The sequence below is a fragment of the Gymnogyps californianus genome, chromosome 1, assembly GCF_018139145.2.
Source record: "Gymnogyps californianus isolate 813 chromosome 1, ASM1813914v2, whole genome shotgun sequence".
NCBI lineage: Eukaryota > Metazoa > Chordata > Aves > Accipitriformes > Cathartidae > Gymnogyps > Gymnogyps californianus.
In genome coordinates, this window is record NC_059471.1 from 98,228,105 (window position 1) to 98,248,373 (window position 20,269).

At 41.9% G+C, this 20,269-nt stretch overlaps 1 protein-coding gene across 1 annotated transcript in view; it reads right to left on the bottom strand.

The window, feature by feature from the left end:
• Positions 1 to 10,729: 10,729 nt before the first annotated feature.
• Positions 10,730 to 20,269, bottom strand: part of UMODL1 (uromodulin like 1) — a 48,723-nt gene continuing 39,183 nt past the window's right edge. Inside the window, exons 17-22 of the mRNA XM_050891628.1 lie at positions 19,180 to 19,416; positions 18,168 to 18,327; positions 15,410 to 15,498; positions 15,324 to 15,327; positions 12,458 to 12,651; positions 10,730 to 10,855 (exon numbers count right to left, since the gene is read on the bottom strand). Of these exons, the coding sequence (XP_050747585.1) occupies positions 12,478 to 12,651; positions 15,324 to 15,327; positions 15,410 to 15,498; positions 18,168 to 18,327; positions 19,180 to 19,416 (664 nt within the window). The 3' untranslated portion in view covers positions 10,730 to 10,855; positions 12,458 to 12,477. The remainder of the gene's footprint in view (positions 10,856 to 12,457; positions 12,652 to 15,323; positions 15,328 to 15,409; positions 15,499 to 18,167; positions 18,328 to 19,179; positions 19,417 to 20,269) is intronic.

Consider the following 20,269-nt stretch of genomic DNA (forward strand, 5'->3'; position numbering starts at 1 on the left):
ATGCCTGTTCAAATCCCCCTGTGCATCTCATGTTCAAAACAGGTACATACAACCATACAGCTGTGAGGAGCTGCTTCTCGCAACTGTGAAATCATCTCCTAGCAAAGCAGAAGCCAAAGGCACCACCACGTGTCCCCAGGAGAGAGCACAGAGAAAGGGGAAACAGGTACAAAACATTAACTCACCCAGTTGTGCTGACTGTATTAGTCAAGGCTGCGTCTGCAGGAAAATGCAGTAAAACTTTCCATGAGATTTTACTTACATATATTATTAATGTAAGATTGGTTTTCAAGGGCACCATGAAGCAATTCTTAACTACAGCAGCTGTAATCACAGATTTTGTGTGTAACTAGATACATGCAAGTAACTAAACCTGTGTCACTAAATGTGCAGAGCGTGGCTAAGTGATTCTGTCAGAAGTAGGTTAGCAGGGTCCATCTCACTCCCTGAGGAAGCTCTAAAAGAAAAGGCAGTTCTGTTTGTATTTTTATGGAGACTGGGGGAAAAAAACATCTAGCAAGTGTGCTTAGAGCACAGATACATTTTGTTCAGCTGACAGTCACTAACACATGTTCCTTAACAAAGGAAAAATAAGCCATACAATCACAGAAAGAATTTAAGGGCTTATTCTGTCCCATATCAGATCTCCTGCTTCATCCATCATCTGCCAAGTGCAGCAGGAACTTCAGTAAGAAGCTGATATGCAGAGTTACCTCAAATATCAGGAACCTGCACAAAGGTAGGTTGTATTTTTACTCAGCATCTTACTTTCAAAAAGCCCAGGCACTATCACAGTAAGTTCAACTGCATTTCTTACTCTTAATTTCAATTTTCATTTGCCCCCATGAAACAATTGAGCAAATGCCTGCATAGGCCTCAATGAAGGCTTCTGTGAGGCAATGTATGTCACACTTTGCTCTCAGTGACAACTGGGTGAGGCAGTCACAGCAGTTGAATGAATATGAATACTGGTGCTTTGCTGGGGAATTGAACGCAGTAAAAGCAAAGATGCACTATACCAAGACATGGTACAAATATCAGTTGCTCATATCAATGGGAAGACACTACCATTTGTGGTTACAATGAAGGAAGGCAGTAAGTCAATAGCATAGGCCATCTCAGGTGTTCCTTTCTCTGATGTGTATGGCTTTACTCCATGAAAATACCAATATCAGTGTAAGAAACAAAATTTGGGGGAAGTGCTAGAAATAATTAACCTGGAAGTTACTAAACATATATCTTCCCAGGGAGGCCATGCAGTCTCCAATGGCCTGCAGAAGAGGGATAGTATGTTATCTTCAGTAGTACTGTCTCGTAAGGAAAGTCCAAGGTATAGGACATCCAGGATATAGGACACGGACCACAGCCTGGACATCCTGGCATACTGACTTTGGCTTTCATAGAAGTCAGGTGAGAGTTAGATGTCATTTCAGGGGAGAGACTAAACTTTACAAGGTGGTGTTTCTCATACACCTGTAAGACAACAGAGGTGTCTTCCTCCTGTTTAAGAATAAGATGTCACAGCTGCAGCCAAAGAAATGAAAAGGAGAACAACAGATAGTCAAATAAATGCTGAGAAACTCAGGAAATTGGCAGCAGTATGTAGTATATCCTGAGAATGAGTCAACTGATTTTTAAATGGACTGCAAAATGCAGCCTCAAACAACCTATCAGCTGAAAATCTTTCTGGCACATAAAGAAAACACCTTCAGAAGCCAATAGCATCTTGTTCAACTGTTACTCCTGACTTATGCCTTACTGACGTAGACAAGAGCTGTGGCATTTGGTTTGGTCCTGTGCTCTGCAAAAGCTGTTCTGTAAAAATTAAAGTTGGATTCAGTAAACATCCCATTCCAAATTCCAGTTCAGCCATATTTTCACATTCTTTACTGAGTAACTCAGTGGAGTGGACGACATTATATTCTCACTGAGCAGGTATGATACAATGCACAATCAAATATGCTAGACTAAGCTTAAGAAAGCTATTCACATATAACACTCAGTAATTAGTCTTTCAAGGTTGGCACTAGAACAAACACAAGACCCTTCTATCTCCAGGTACTAGTAATAGCCATATTTGTCCAAAATATTGATGTGAAGCACTTCCTTCATCCTTTCAAATTGCCAGATGCCAAAGGCAGCTAATAAATGGGAGCATTGTTTGTGGCTGGCATTTCATATCAAAGCTCTAGGCAGTACAAGAGGCAAAGCCAGATATTTCCTGAGTGGATTTGAAGAGTTTAAGTATTACTGAACATAAGCCATGATGAACCCACACTGTCAATAGTGTTACTAGCTGCCAGCACATTCCCAAGGATATAGTGACATTGTTTGCTGGAAAGGTTTTACCTAAATGAAAATTCTACCTAAATGAAAATTCTACCCAAACGTCTCTGTCAGAAAGGCAGTCTCTTCTTGGAATTCAGAGTCACCTTCACAATCCTGGAGCAAGCAAGGTTTCTTGGTGCTTTGGGATGGATTTGCGTCAGCCTGTTGAGAATACTGCTACCCTGTAACCTACTGCACCATGCCTGATCCACTTCCAAATATCAGTGAAAGTAGCTCCATAATGCCACCATACTTGGAGTTCCCCAACACTTCTCAATGCTTATATCAAGCTTTCCTATTTTTCCCTTGGATTTTCCTAAAGGCTCCATCCAGGTGAGGAAAGAGTAAAATGTCCCATGTAGCAAGGTGCCAAATATTCACTGCACCATCAATAAACTAACTGGGGCGTATTTTCTCTTCTCATTGTCCTTAGGTTCTGATCCTCCTCAGAGTTATCTGTAGCAAGAGCAGTGTTGTGGTTTGACCCCAGTCAGCAACCAAGCACCACGCAGCCGCTTCCCCCTCCCCCTCCCAGTGGGGTGAGGAGGAGGAAAGGAAAAAAAAAAAAGTAGAACTCATGGGTTGAGATAAGAACAGTTTAATAACTAAAGTGAAATATAATACTAACAATGGTAATAATGAAATATAATAATAATAATAGTAATGAAAAGGAATATAACAAAAAAAAAGGGGGGGGAGGGTGAAAAGAAAAAAACCAGTGATGCACAATGCAATTGCTCACCACCCACTGACCGATGCCCAGTTAGTTCCCGAGCCACAATCCACACCTCCTGGCCAACTCCCCCCTGTTTATATACTGGGCATGACGTTCCATGGTATGGAATACCCCTTTGGCTAGTTCAGGTCAGCTGCCCCGGCTCTGCTCCCTCCCAGCTTCTTGCACACCTGCTTGCTGGCAGAGCATGGGAAACTGAAAAGTCCTTGGCTTAAGATAAGCGCTACTTCGCCACAACTAAAACATCAGCGTGTTATCAACATCATTCTCACACTAAATCCAAAACACAGCACTGTACCAGCTACTAAGAAGAAAATTAACTCTGTCCCAGCCAAAACCAGGACAAGCAGACACAAAACAGTCAAAGAAAAGCAACTGTCAAGAGATTGTGTTCTTTACAGGATTAAACAGAAAGATCATGGAAGAGAAATGCCACTTTTCTTTTGAAATTGATTACTTCCATAGTAAAGCAGGAAAAGGAGAAAATCACTATTTAAATAAAGGTTTATTACTTCATCTGTGCCTACAAATACTTGCAATTTTCCAGAAGTTATCAAGTATGTGAGAAACTTGCATAGGAAAAAACACTTCTATTAATACTTTCTCTGAGAGAACAGGGGGAGAAAAAGGGAGAAAAGTGGATCAAATCAAGCTCTCTGCACTGTATAATTGCAGTATTCCTAAACATGCTGAATTTTGCCTAACACACACCCAAACACACACAAAGGTAGGTTGATAAAACTGCTATATTTTTTCATTCCTTACGGTTATTATTTCAACAAATCCAGTTTCTAGGCAGCAATACACATTTACCCTAACCATCCTAATACTTTTATAGCCTTCATTATAGGTAGGACTGAGCACCAGCTGATTTAAAGAGAACAGTGTGAGTGGACATTTCAGGATCTATTGCAAGCACTACACCAGTGATTTATTACTGACACTTCCATACAGCATTTGAACTTCATTGTTTTGGTCCTCTACTACTCTTTTCCTTGCCATCTCCAAATGTTCTGGCTTTTTCTTGATTCCTCTTTTATACTTGTGTTATGATTGTTTTTAGTGTGCAAGTCTTTGTGTCTGTGTTAAGTCTCTGAAACTCTTCTTTCTGTGGATTTCAGAGGAAAAATCTCTGTTTTGGGAAAAAAAGGCAGGAGAGGCAGAGAGCACTTTCAGGGCAATTTGCTGCATGTGGAAAGGCGCTGCATTGACAAGCCTCCTGTGTTACCCCCTGGCAGACAGTGTCACATCCAGACTATGTACCCAAGAGTGTCTGTAGCACAAGGTGGTAGCTGTCCACACAGCCAGAGGGAGGTGAGTTGTAGAAACAGGCAGAGATTCCCTGAAAACTGTCAGCTGAAGTACTGTCTGCAGTGGGCCTGCTAGGATCAGGAGATAGCAAGGAGAGAAGAGAGCTTTGAAAAAAAAAGAGAGGGGTCTTGAAGAAAGGTAGTACCTCTACAGAGAGGATACTACTCTGTTGTAGGTTTGCCACAAACCCTGCAGGACAGACCCCCAGGCAGAGTAGATGTTACAAAGCAAATCAAAGAAGCCGTTAGGTGGCTCTGTGCTCTAGGCTTTCTACCAGATTGTAGCCAACATCATGTTTTTAGATCAATTGCAGTTAAACATTTTCAGTTCCTTTAACTTGTTTCCTTCCGCAGCCTACAAGAAAACTTTCCAAACAGGCATTAAAAAGTCAGCTCCGTTATATTTTAATGAACAAGGAAATATTCCAATTATCTCAGCTTTTTCCCAACCCTGCTGGGACCAGAGTTTGGCAACGTTACAATATGAGAGAAAGGAATAACGATGAGTGTTTTGCATCAGGTGTCAGCAGTGTCATGTTCTCAGTGAACAACAGGGACATTAAGCACACTTACCACTGGTCTAAAGTGCTTCTTAGGAAACAATGTAAGAGGTCAAAACTAAATCTTCATGTCTACATACTTTTCATCCATTGTCTCAAATAATTATCTAGAGCCAGTGCTTCATTAACAGAACAACACCAGACTGGAAAAGGGAGATGGTCAGTGCTGCTCCTCTAGAAGATTTCTCCTTGGTCTCAGAACTACTTGTTTGGTGAAATTGCCTGATCACTGATGTGGGGAACTGACCACAGCAATCTAAAATGAGCCCTCCAAAGCCATCAAAACTTGTCTGAGCAGCAGATGGGGTGAAACGGTAGAGACAGAGGGATCCTACTGCACCTCATACATTTCCTCCTTCACAGGAAACACCTGTGAAATGCCTCAAAGGAATTAGGGTGTGTTCCTTTAAAAGGTGACAGGGTCGATAGCCCAACTTACATGCCTCTATACCAACGCACACAGTACGGGTAACAAACAGGAGAAGTTAGAAGCCACTGTGCAGCTAGCAAGCTACGATCTAATCACTATCACTGAAACACGGTGGAACGAATCACATGCCTGGAGCACTGCAACCGATGGCTATAAAATGTTCAGAAGGGACTAGCAAGAAACGAGGGGTGAGGGGGTTGCCCTCTGTAAAGAAATTGATTGACTGCACAGAGCTGCCTTTGAAAAACAGCGATGAACAGGTTGAGAGCTTATGGGTAAAAATTAGGGGCCAAGACAACAAAGGAAACCTTGTGGTTGATGTTTACCACAGGCCGCCTGATCAAGGGGAGTCTGTTGACAAAGCGTTCTTACTTCATACTTGCAGGCTCTGATCCTGCTGGGAGACTTCAATCACTCTGACGTCTGCTGGAAAAGCAGCACAGCAAGCTGTAAGCAATCTAGGAGACTCTTGGAGTGCACTGAGGATAATTTCTTAATCCAGGTGATAGACAGCCCAACCAGGGGAGAAGTGTTACTACACCTGTTGCTTACCAACATGGCTGAACTAAATAGAGATGCAAGATTGGCAGCAGCCTGGGCTGCAGTGATCATGCCCTGGCGGAATTCACAATCTTGAGGTATATGGGCCAGGTGAAGAGTAGAGTCAGGACACAATTTTAGGTGAGCAAACTTTCAGTTAAGGAATTAGTGGGTAGGACCCCCTGGGCAACTGCCCTCAGGGATAAAGGAGCTGAACAGAGCTGGCCACTCTTTAAGGACATACTTCTTAGAGCGCAAGAGCTCTCAATTCCCATGTGTAAGAAATCAGGAAAGGAAAGAAAGAGACCAGCATGGCTGAGTAAGGACGTCGTGGTCAAACTAAAGTGTAAGAAGGAAACGCACAGGCAGTGGAACCAGGGACGTGTATCCTGGGAAGGATATAGGAAAGCTGCCCAGATGTGTAGGGATGAGATCAGGAAAGCTAAGGCACAGTTGGAGCTGAATTTGGCAAGGGATGCAAAGAATAATAAGAAGGGCTTCCACAGGTACGCTGGTCAGAAAAGGAAGATTGAAGAAAATGTCCCTCCCTGATAAATGAGACAGGAGAACTAGTGACAACCGTCATGGAGAAGGTTGAGATACTCAACAAATTTTTTGCCTCCGTTTTCAATGGTAATCTCTCTTCCCACATCTCTCAAGCCCCTGAACCTCAAGGCGGGGACTGGGGGAAGGAAGTCCCTCCCATTGAAAGTGAAGATCAGGTTCGAGACCACCTGAGGAACCTGAATATACATAAGTTCATGGGACCCAACAAGATGCATCCCAGGGTCCTGAGGGAATTGGCTGATGTAGTTGCCAAGCCACTCTCCATCATATCTGAAAAGTCATGGCAATCAGATGAACTCTCCAGTTACTGGAGAAAGAGAAACATCACACCCATTTTTAAAAGGGGTAAAAAAGAGGACCCTAGGAACTACCGACCAGTCAGCCTCACCTCTGTGCCCGGTAAGATCGTGGAACAGATCCTCCTGGAAGCTATGTCAAAACATAGGGAAGACAGCAAGGTGATTAGAGGCAGCCAACATGGCTTCACCAAGGGCAAATCATGCCTGACTAATCTAGTGGCCTTCTACGATGGAGTGGCTGTATCAGTGGACAAAGGAAGAGCTATGATGTCATCTACCTGGACTTATGTGAGGCCTTTGATACAGTTCCCCACAATATTCTTGCCGCTAAATTGGCAAGATACGGCTTTGACGGATGGACTGTTAGATGGATAAGGAATTGGCTGGATGGCCATGTCCAACAACTTACAGTCAATGGCTCAATGTCTGAGTGGAAACCAGTAACAAATGATGTCTCTCAAGGTCCATACTGGACCAATATATCTTCATCAGTGACATACACAGTGGGATTGAGTGCACTCTCAGCAAATTTGCAGATGACACCAAGCTGAGTGGTGCAGTTGATTCAGGGAAGGATTACCATTCAGAAGAGCCTTGACAGGCTTGAGAAGTGGGCCCATGTGAACCTCATGAAGTCCAACAAGGCCAAGTGTAAGTTTCTACACCTGGGTTGGGACAATCCCCAGTATTAATACAGACTGGAGGATGAATGGATTGAGAGCAGCCCTGCAGAGAAGGACTTGGGGATACTGGTGGATGAAAAATTGGATATGAGCTGGCAATGTGCACTTGCAGCTTAGAAAGCCAATTGTATCCTGGGCTGCATAAAAAGAAGTGTGGCCAGCAGGTCGAGGGAGGTGATTCTCCGCCTCTACTCCGCTTTCATGAGACCCCACCTGGATTTTCACGACCTGCATCCCACTGTGGAGTCCTCAGCACAAGAAAGACATGGGCCTGTTAGAGCGGGTCCAGAGGAGGGCCACAAAAATGACCAGTGGGCTGGGAACACCTGTCCTATGAAGAAAGGCTGAGAGAGCTGGGGTTGTTCAGCCTGGAGAAGAGAAGGCTCTGGGGACACTGTATTGTAGCCTTTCAATGTATAAAGGGGGTTTACAAGAAAGGTGGAGAGAGACTTTTTACCAAGGCCTGTAGTGACAGGACAAGACACAATGATTTTAAACTGAAAGATGGTTGATTTAGATTTAATATAAGGAAGAAATTTTTTATGATGAGGGTGGTGAACCACTAGAACAGGTTGCCCAGAGAAGTTGTGGATACCTCATCATTGGAAGTGTTTAAGGTCAGGTTGGATGGGGCTTTGAGTAACCTGAAAGATGTCCCTGCCCATGCCAGGGGGTTGGACTAAATAATCTTTAAAGATCCCTTCCAACACAAACCATTCTGTGATTCTATGATACCTCAACTGAACAATCTGTTCTGTGCACCAGCATGAAAAGGAGACACAAAGGGACAGCGCTGAGAAAATAATGACTACTAGCCACTGAAACATAGCACAGAAAAAAATGAAAAATAAAGAAAATGGGTGGCAGCTGTGCAACACTTTTGCACAGGGATGAGAAAGGAAGCATTTGGAGCAAGTGCTGGTGCTCTTCCCTGCTTTTCACACTGGGGTCCAGACAAGTCCACTAATGCCTTCAGGGTAAGCTTCACTGAAGGTAAGCTCTGAATATGCTGGTTTTGGAGCATCTGTCAGAACTGTACCAATCAAATGCTCAGGGAGGCTGGTGTGACACCAGTTTCAGATTGGATCACTATGTTGCTGCAATACTATTATTGGACTGGGAATGTTGAATACGCTTTTGGTTGTCTTTGCTGCAAAGCGTGGAACTAAAAATATGTTTGCCCTTTGTAATGTTGAAGAAAGAGACCCTTAGTAAGTGTACGTACGTAGTTGTTGGTAATTGCAGTCCATTGGTGTTTGGATAAGGTCATGTGTTATTTTGAGTGATATTTGAACATTATACTGATACTTGAACAGTTCTTCAGAAGCTGCCACATCCACATAATGCACATCTTAATACCTGTGACTAAATCACAAAAGCAAAATATAACAGTACAAAAGTCAACAATAAGTTACAGGAGTGCTTTTATTAAGACACCAAAACTCTGCTAAACAGACTCAGATAGTCACAACAGCAGTTTCTGCTGAGCATGCAAGGTATCAAATACAGGCTAATGTTTTGTATTTCATCCTGAAGGCTAGTGCTCAGCTTTTGTAAATGACATAGCTCCACTGAAATCAATAGGCAAATCTCTAGTCCTGTCACTTTCAAGCAGTTCAGGATTGTAAGTACTAAAAACTAGAAAAATATTTATAGTAAAATAGCTTATCCTTTCACTGTGTGCAGAAGGCAAACACTATATATTTGAGAGCAAACTGAGCAAAAGTTAAGAGACTCCTACATAATAAAAAGCTAATGGTTATGTTCATCAGACTCTAAGATTGCAACGATAATTTGCAGTTTCACTAATGAATTGGAACCAAATGGATCTTTTTTTATATCAGGATCTGGTAACTGATATTTCAGCACAGAAAAGACAAGTCAAAGATATTTACTCCTTATAAATTCACTTGAATCAAAAGCAGAATGCAAATTATTCTGTAATTTATTGATGTATTTAAAAGGTGTATATATGACCTCCAAGATCAATCAGTACGACCTTTTGCAAAATGTAGAAGTCCTTTACCCAGTACTCTTATTACCTAACAGAAATTGGACTAGGGGATAGAAAAGCAGCTTTCCAATGCTAGTCTGTACCAAAAAATCAGTACCTAAATGCTATGACTACTAAGAGTATTTGTGAGTTCAAGTTAATGACCAATTTCCACTAAGAGTTATTTATAATGGTGTCCATTGAGCTTAAAGAGGAATTAGCTTGTTCACTGTAAATTACGGAATTACATGTGACCCAGACACAGCAGACTCTGTCACTGTGTAGGAGGAGTGCATGCAGCAATCATCAGAACCAAGGGGCGGTGGGGACAAGTTGCCACACTGCTTTACTCTCCATCTTCTAACACACTCACTGAAGTGGAGGTTTGGGGCAGCAGAGTGAAGAAGAGCGCCCCAGGAAAGGGTCCTGCAGGAGATGTTTACTGTGTGGAAAAGATTTTTGTTCCAGTTTATCCAGCTGAACAGACTGTTGTTGTATCCAATGGAGCATGTAAACTAAACCTTTGCTGCTGCACTAACGGTAGGCTTTTGCAGCCAGGCAAAATTCAGCTCAAATTTATAACTATTCTGTTGCAATTGGAGTGTTCTCACTTAGGTGGGCAGCACACTCTGTGGCTTGACTGCACAATCATTGTGGTCTAATTAAACAGAATATGTAGGTACCAATTGACTTATCTGGAAAAACATGGGCTGCCAGTAGCAAAAATAGTTTCTTTTTTCTTTTTTTTTTCACTGAGTCCTTGTCAATTAAAGAATTTACAATCAAATCTCAAAACTCATGCTGAAGAACACTCTGAGTAGGTTAAGCTCCAGATTCATGGTGCCTTTTCTTTATTTGGTGGCAAATCCAAGACTCGTTCTCCAGCTTATGTATACTTCAGGTGTTGCACAATTAGGCCTTCAACATTGCTGCAGCTCAAAGTTTCAACCTCACCTTAAGTAAATCATGAATTACAGACTGAAAAGGAGATCTCTCTAAGGGTTTGCTGATTTACTTCCTGGAATATTTATAGAAACATGCAGCTTGTCAATAGTAATGGCACTAGTGATGCTAAGATGGGCACATAGCAAAGTGGCACAGTGGGAGAGCCAAATCTTGGAACTTGGATAGAGAACCATGAAGTCTTTCTTTTTTCCCTTCTATTTTATCCATGGAAAAAACTGCCAAAATTCACTTCAACCTGGAGCTGCAGTCACAAATAGTTCTTAGGACACTAGGGAAGAGCCAGATTGCTAAAAAAAAAAAAAAAAAAAGAGGGGGATAGAAGCGACATTAATTTGGAAGAGTCAGTGTTGCAACTAATCATGACCACCATTGTGAAGAGTAATGAAAGCCAAATGCTGAGTGAAGACAAGCTTCAGTTCTCCATGTGATGAGACATGATCCAACTAGAAAAAATAAAAAACAAACCAATCATGATTTAGAAAGGTAATCAACTACCTTCCAAAGAAAGTAAATACATAGGAAAGAAGAGCTGAGTAGTTCCAGCATCTAAAAGGAGCCATTAGCTGAGACTCCAACATGATGTATAAGCGTTATGAGCCTGACAATATCCTTTATGCTACAACCTCATTGCACAACTCCAGAATTCCCATTACTATCAAGTATTGCAATTACCCGTGACCACTCATGAGAGCAGGATGAATGAAGACAAGCCATTCTTCTCTCTGTGGAGAGACTCAGAGGCTTCATATATAAATTTTAATTTAATGGACCTACATAAACACTTTATGCTGGATTATGGCTCCCTAGTGGGACCTGTATCACTGATGGAACTGTACAGCAGCTGGAGCCGTACCAAGGAGCCCCGGGTACCTTCCCCTTGGGCTCCCGAGAGGCAGCCCTGCCCAGCCTTTGGGAAGCAATCAGAGCATCACCCTCACCTACAGCGATCTCCCAGGAACTGCCCACAGATGACTACAGAGGATGGTCTCTGTAGTGTAAAACTAGGGGAAGCAGAGCTAATAGTGACTATTCAAGACTTTACAAGCAGATAGCTGGGATACAGTCTTCCCTGTCCTTTCTCTGTGATATATATTAAGTGTTGTTGTACTTAGTGAAGCAAACTAAATTATCTGCAAATACCATCACGATGAGTCTAGTGAATTTACTGTGGTCATGGCAACTGCATTGTCATGTATGAGGCCTCAGTCAGGAAAGAGTTACTGACTAACTCTGGTAACAATGTCAAATAAGCCTGTTCCCAGGAACAGAATTTAATCCGCAGTAAACATCCTTGAGTTGTGAAGCAATGTTAGGTGTACTTTTCTCACCTCTCTCTCTTCTTCTTAAAGGGACAAACATACAAATGGTGGTGAGCAGCTAGAACACACTCATTTTACAGAAAAAGTGCTGAATCCTATGGTATTCTGGAAAAGTGTTAAATTCCCAAGTTGCAAAGGCAGGACATGTGGTAGTGGTTAACACTCCTCAGAGCTGTCTTTCCAGACTCTCTGCAGGCACTTGTAAGCATTGCTTATGCATTATCAATATTTCAAGCTCTTTACGTCTAACATCCCACTATTTTCTTGAAAAACACCCCTTCCAAAAAAAAAAAATTAAACCCAAGCTTTTGCATAAAGGGATAACTTCTGAAGTAAATTAGCTTCTGAAGCAGATTTATAAAGAGAGTGGTAAAGTTTCTCTCCTTTATTATACTAATCCATGATCCAAAACCAAAAGTGATACGCTTTTTGGGGAAATGGTTATTGGTGTTCTTCTAAAGTGGTGTGTCATTCACTCTGACTGAGACCGAAGCTGTGAAGGAATATGAAGAAGAGAAGGCTGTCTTCCTTCTCTGTAGTCTGCAGCATTTGAAAACAGGCAAGAATAGTAGGATTTTCATTCTTACTTCTATGACCTTGACCCACAGCGAACAGGACAGGAGGTTCAAATACCCTTAAACAGAGTATGCCCATCTGCAAGTATTTAACCATTTCAGGAAGAGATAAACAGCTAAAAAAAGTAACTGATCATAATTCAGTACTTACATCTGGTAACCTGGAAATCACTAATCATAGAACACTTGGTAGCTGAAGTTGTCAGACTTGATTCTGAAGTTGTATCTTCCCGTCTTTCGCTGGTACTGGAAAATGAGAAGGCTCACAACGCCCAGCACAAAACCAAACACAGCAAAGGCAATGAGGATGATGTATCCAACTCCCATCCCAGCCTCCTTCTCTCCCTTCAAATCAGATGCTAAAAAAAACAAGAGGTGAAAGAAAAAAGCTTTGAAATTCCTAAATATTTTCCTGGGGTAAGAAACAAGCCTTGCCTACAAATTAGCCAACATGCATGTTGAAGCACAGAGCTGTGATACAGAAGTGAATCAGCCTTTTGGGGAGGGTGATTCTCATGGAAAGGTCTGTGAGCCACAGTCCAAGTTCTCTTTTTACACACAAGTGTAGAGTCCCTGCAGACATGAGTGTGATGTGTCTTTGGAATTTTACTCCACAATTTTCTGTTAAACTAAGAATTAAAGAATCAGCACTGGTGACTTTTTGAAATGCTGCCTTACTTTCAGAATGACCCTAGAGATGAAGCATTCTCCCATCTTAATCTTGCTCCCATTCATCTATGATGATTAAAAACCACTTGATTTGCTTTTATCTCATATGTAACACTTCTTTAAACACGAAGTATTTCAGGAAGGATTCTCCATGTGTGCTGGATCTCTAAGCTCCCATTCTAGTCACCAGAGATCTGGCTGGGGCAGTCAGTGGAGGCAGGTAAGTGAGTCACACTGAAGTGGTCACCGTGGGCTCAACTCTGTAGCCTGAGCATAGGCATCTAGTGCCACCTGAGAAGCCCCAGGGTGTCTATGATGTCTGCACAGGTCTGGCAGACACGGCGTGGGACCTGCAGGAGACCTATAGTCTTTTTGGAATAGCACCCAGGCACTGAGGGGAAGGAAAGAATGGGGCACCATGTGTCACGAGCACTAAATGCCTATGTGTGGGCAAGAGTCAAGTCCCTTGTCACGAGCTGTCTCCCGAGGCTCCACTGACCATTGACAGAACGTGTTTACCTGGTTCACATGTAGACACTTCCATGTATTTGTCCAAATTTGCAAGCAGAATCCCCTCTCCCTTTAACATTATGCCTCTATTCATGTTTGTACATGTACTCTTGCACACTTCTAATTCATTCTTGTAAATGCTTGATGCACCTACAAAACCATCTATTTGTCTGCATACATTTTCAGGACAGCACTTATTTATCCAAGCACTTGTGCAGTACCTGAGGTGCACAGAAGACAAATACTAATGCATACATGGCTGTAATTAGAGACAAGAACTTTGGCCAAAGGGCACTGTTGGCAGCCACAGAGATATGCAATAGTGGTGTCCAAGCTACGTAACATCCAGGGCATCATTCCAAGACAGGCCAAAGCAGTGTTACATAATATATTTAGGCTTATTTCTGAATTTCAGTATGAAACAAAGGAATAAAAAAGAAGATGCACAGTGGAAATGGCAGCCTGTAGCCAGACACAGACAGAACAGGCCTTCCTGAGGACATGTATCAGTGATCTTTGCTATAGCATGTGGCCAAGCAGTATAGGCAAAGCAGTTAAAGCTTTTTTCATGTTTCACTGCAGCAGCTTACCTGACATCATAATTCATATTGTCTCCTTCAACACAGAGATGCATATCACTGTCTAGGTCTAGCCTCACAATTAAAATGCGATGTGAGTATCCAAATTGGAAACAGAACACATCTAGTAATGCCACCTTTGCCTAGGAATCGATGTAGTACAACCCAAATGAGGCTCCCCTCACCAGAGTTCCTTTTGTGTAATGACCACTTTTCAATATTAGAAATGCATGGGGGTCTCCAGTGAAAATGGGAGTGAGATCTACTTGATGTAAGTGCTGTACAAAGAAAGCTGTATTAATTGCTAAGTTTTAAAAAAAAACTAATTCAGAAATGACCACTGAAGGCCTATTCTAACAGACCAGTACTTGCATATAATGGAAGAAAAATACAATATGCTAAGTCAGAGCCAGTTTCTAGGTCCAAAAGAACATTGTGACTGTCACAGCAGAGGAGAAAAAAATGCCCTGAACCCACTGACAGTCCAGCATTAACTTATCTCCACAGTCAGAAGAGCATTAAGTGACTGGCAAAACAGGCAACCAGCAGGAGGAAAAGGGCTAACTTCTGTCTGTTCACAGTAGTCATGTGTTAAAACTCTGATATTGCTGTGTACAAATACTCTCAATGAGTGTTTTATGCTAATAAGATATGAATGCAAATGGCTGAAGGAGGCCAAATGACTGAAAATGTTAGAGGCCACAGGTGCCCTTGAAAGCATCACTCGGGGTAAATGCAGAAGAGGCAGATGCGTAACAAATTAGACCTTGCTTGTACACAGTGCTGGTGTTCGCTCTCTGTTAACCTGTACTGTACCACTCCACCAGATTAACCAAGGTGCTGTGCATCAGCTGTGCTCCGCCACTTTCCCTCATGGTAGTAATGAAGTCAATACCAGAGAGTCTAAGGAAACACAACAACACAATCTCTTATCTCCTCTGATTTTGGACTTCAGAGCTCAATATAATTGCGGTCTAACAACAGCATAAACACTTGAAAAACTGATTGCAATCTAAAAGATTCAAGCTGCTTTCACACTTTACAATTGTAATAATTGTTTGGTTTTGTGGCTGTTGTACTTGCTACCCTGTGCAAATAGATACACGAAGCACTTCATCCTCTCCCTTTCTACATTCACTTGACAATTTGACAGTCACTTCACTGAGGAGGGCACATGCTTTTCCACACTGCCACATGGCTTCAGTAAGAACGCCTGCTCCTCAGAAAAATATGCAGAGGGGCATGAAAACCTTGTATCACAGGTCTTCAGGTTCCTTTGCCAGTGAAAAAGAATCTTGAAATGATAGTTACGCTGTGTCCCCTTTTCGTAAGCATCTATTCATAACTCACCAGCCAATTTACACAGGGGTCCCCAGGATGTTCTGTGCGTAGTGATGGTTTCACCAGTCTCCAGGGATCGAACCGCATGGCATCTCTGCAACAATCAATTCAAACTCCAACAAGTAATATGGCTTACTAATTAAAAATACAAAGCCTTCCGATGAGTATGTGAAAGCCCAGTGCTATTCTCACTCGTTGGGGTTTTTGTTTCTTAATGTTACGCTTTGTTAAACTGAAATGAGCACCAAATGGAAGTTCAAAAGAAATGGCATTAGGGAAACATCAGTATAAAATCGGTAATTAGTCACACTGGAAAACACTGCTGTGACCAGACATTTCACACAGACAATCTCTTTCTTTTCATTAACTTTCCATTTGTTTTAGAGAAATCTTATGGGAGAATAAACTTCTCAGTATTTCTATATGCCAGGGTTTTGCAAACATTTTTGTTTGGATGTTTCTACTGCCCATGGCAGGCACAGCAGATACTACAACTAGCACCAGCAAAAGCAGTGGCAACTTTCAGCCCCTACCAAGCTGTGTGTCATTTTGAAGCAATGCACAAGTCTTCAGTGACATATGAACTACTAATCTGGGAACTACTAGTTTGAAAGCCCTGTGAAATGTTGGGGATTAGCTTCTTTAGCTTTGTGTGAGCAGCACTTGCAGAATACATAGCACACTCATCTTCTGCACACTTCCTCGGTAGCACCATTCAGTTTGTTTGCTACCTTTTTGTTTTAAGTTGCAACCTAGAGGTCTCTGATGGGAACCGTAGCCTGTTAAGGTTATCCAAAAGATACTGTAGCTCTCCTGGATGTGCACATAAAAACAGAGAAACTGCAGTACCATACTATAATCAGCAAAAGAAAGCAGGGAAGTGCAAGGGTGTCTTACCAGCTTGTCTACACAAGAATGTCTCACCAGTGTTACCAGCCTGGTTACACTGAAAAACGTCTACAATCCACTGTGAGCAACAGTGTCTTTAGCTGGGTCAGCCCCACTTCCCCCCACTTTCCCAGCCATCTCACATTATTTCCAAATATACTCTGTTCTTGCTCCAATTTTCCTTGATCTTTGTACCTCCTGCAGCTCCTCCTCCCTTCTTTGTAAAAGCCATTGTCATCCTGGGTAGATGTGCCTAGTACTTGTCTTCTCTGCATAACATTTTAATCTCAATCTAAGATATTGAATTCACTAACTTTTCATAGGGGGTAAATTTTGCATAGGACAAAGAACAATATATCTCATATATATATATGAATAATATAGAAATTAATAATATAGAATATATGAAAGAAGAGGGCCTCACTGATTAACTCTGCTGTGCCTTGTTTACTGCAGATGTCAATCTCAATCAAACCTCATCTTGGGCTAGCAGAATTACCCCATCATAGCTGCCTGTAATTCAGATCAAAGCCAGTCCTTTAGTTAACCGTGTTCCTAGACTCTAATCCATACAGCTAAAGCCTGCTCTAACAGCAAACCCAGCAGCTCCTAGCAAAGCAACTGTTTAATTCCTTACAGCACCCATACCAGCCCACACAGTCCCTGTCCTGGCCATCCCTCTTATTCCCCTGCCTTGCACCCACCACCATGTCCCTCCTCAGCTTGCAGGACACACAGTGAACTCAGGGAGGGCACCACCTCCTCCAAAATAAGGCATAGGCTGGGGATTGCTGAACCACTGATTTTTAACACGCAAATTCAGCTGTGAAAACTGGAGCCATCTTTCCATCTGTCAGTCATGTTTCCTGTCCCTATTTTTTTTTTCCCCAATCTGGAGGAAGCTTTATACTTCAAGAAAGGAAACAAGTATCTTCTGCTAGCCATTTTTAATCTTTTAGGAAGAGATCATTTGCTTTATAATGGGCTTAAACTGAGTTATTTAGAGCTAGAGGAAAGTGTTAAACAATGGAGGAACATCAAACTGCTAATGAAAACATCCTTGACAGAAAAAGAGCCAGGAAGGTTGGCAGAGGGAGAGGAGAATTTCTGTGTGTCTGCTACAAAGAAAAAAAAAAAAAGCCATCAGCAAAACTTATCTTTTCTTATTTCTATGGTAGCAATACATTTTTAGATGAAGCAGTGTGTATCACTTACTTAGAAGTAAAAAGAAACAAAGCAATGCTTTGGAGCACAGACAATTAGAAACTGAAGTTGTTATCAGAACATTGCTTGATTTATTGCTTTAAAAAGCAATAGGGTTTTAAAAAGCCGTAGTAAACTCTATTAGAGTCACAGCCCTAGAAACTTAATGCCACCAAGCTTCCTTTCATGGCACCTAAACTCTCACCTGGAGAAGCAAATCTCTAGGGGGAAAAAAAGGACAGAAAAACATCCCAAATCAATTTACTCAGACTTTCCTGCTGACACTGCCAATATGGGTGCTCGCTTTTTTGTGACATGTCTATCTGAGCTGGCACGTTTCTGAACAGCCTATCTCATTGCGACTTCTGTTCATTGCCTTCTAGCCACCCCTATGCAGAGGCAAAAGGTTCAATTCTCAAGTTCCCCAACTTTGATTTCCCCATTTCTGTGCAAGCTCCATGCTTTTAACTATGAGGATGAAGAACAGGAAGAAAGGCGGACACTTCCATATGGCTGTAGTTCTTCCCCACTCCTCTCTGCTCTCAGCAGAGAATGAAGGAAAACTTCAAGAGCTATTTTAAACCCTGTTTGGAAACATTACTCCTTCAATTCCATAGCAGGACTGTATATGGCATGTCACAGAAAAATAGCATATCGGAGCAAAACACTTACCGTCCTGCAGGTGCTTCCTGGTGTGTCCATACAAATACGAATTTTGCAGTGTAAGTAAACCACAGAATTGTTGACAAAGGAAAAAATTTTCATCTTAAACTGTGCTTTGCTTGAATTCCCATTCTCTAGCAGTGTGGTATACGTATTTGGGACGGGACAGCTGAAAAGGAAGAGAAAAAACATACATAGCAGCTAGGGCTATAGAAGGCATGTTGTGGTTATAGCACATAACTCAGGTTTTAAGGCTCCTTTAGAAAGTCACAGCCAGACCCTCCATGAAGCAACTCTCCAGCAGTGCAGGGGTGATAAGGGGCTATTTGCTGCTTTATTCTCACAGTAACTGAATAGAATAGGAGATTCAAGAAGCGTTGGAGAGTTGGAAAAGAAGGGAAAGAGTGACAGAAAGAAGGATTTAAACTTGGCTTCACCAAACAAAAATTGAAAGAACATCATATTAAAAGGAATAGCTTTTGTTACGGAGCAAAAGAACTATCCTGTACTTTAAGGTGGCAGGTGAGCCCAAGGAATATGACATTGGGGTGAGATTAGGGATCCAGACAGGAACAAACCTCCTCTTTTACCAGAGGCTGCATTAATATCGTGTGTGAGTCACAACACATAGGAATCAACTAACCTAGGTCTTCATTGACGAGAGGCACATAAGCTCTTGGTAAAGCTGAACCACAGAGAAATAGATAAAGCACATGCTTTTCAAATGCTCTTTCACTGCTGACTGCCGAAACCACCTATTTCTTCAGGTCAAAAGTACAATTCCTTTACAAAACTATGGGGAAGACAACCAAACTCAAACAACTACCACATTACCCTTTGAAAACATTTGCTTTTCATACCTACCTTCCTTGTTCGAAGAAGGTGTGACCAGTCAGAATGGTAAGGGACTGTGTATATGAATGATGAAAACACAGATAAAAGGCTTTTAAAATATAACACATTAGTAGTCAGTGCCACTGGAGGTATGGCACCATGCTATTTGCAAGTGGCATTGCTGTACCTGTTGCTGATAAAAGCAAATGAGAGGGGATCCACTGAATTATTAGTTGGAGTTGCCCAGCAGTCAGTGAGGACCACCTTGAGCTTGCTGTCTGCTCTCTGGATCCCCACTTCAATCAGTACATCGTCACTGGCAGAGACACTGAAATTTTTTGGTATTGGGGAGTTTCCAATAAACAACTGCATTTCTGTTCTGAAGTGTCCAGATCCATGCAAATCCTCAAAGATGGTGTAAAGTCTGAAACAACAATTAACTTCCTTTAAAGACCACACATTTGACTGTGCGTTTCTATAAATCAGTGCCTGTTTCTCCACCTCTTGCGCATTTAAGTAGTGAAGAGTTACCTGCAGGCCAGGATGTTAGGACACTCTTCAAGAGGAAAGGGTGAAAATGCATTGAGTTTTTAGTTGGGAAGGTAGGGAGCGTGAAAATGCAAGTGAGAAAATCCAAAGAGTGGAATGTCTTGGCAATACAAATAGAGCAGAGAGAGAGATTTGAGTGGAGCTGAAGGGGAACAAGACTACGAGCTGTCTTAAAGTTCAAAATAAGGAGAGTAAAAGCTTAGTGAAGAAGAGAAGAGCCAAAAAAATTAAGGAGAAGGGACAATTCTGAACAGTAAGTGAGGGACATGAGAAAATTACAGAGCTCAGAGAGAAGGGGCCTGACAAAGACTTTTTGGGGGGACAGAAAGGCAAATACAATGTGGAGGGCTAGGAAACAGAAAGTGGATTTGGTGATGACAGCTTAAGTGTGGTGCTAGGCAAGACAGAGGAGGTGCACTTGTGTGAAGGGAGAACATTCAGCGTCAGAGCAAAGCTTGTGCTGCCACCTTTTCTGTGAGCGTGAGTTTGATTTTCTGTGAGCGTGGGTTTGATTTTCTGTGAACAGTGGATTAGATTCCATCTTGAAGATGGGGCCTTCCATCAAAAAGTATTTGCATTACATATCTTCTCTTTTTTCCAAGTTGATCAAATAAGGATTTGTGGAGGTTAAAAATTGCCATCCTCAGCACCCACATAGTAGTCTGCATGCCTACATCAGTTGAAAAGATACATCAATGTTATGTTCCAAAAGCAGGAAAATACTGTTA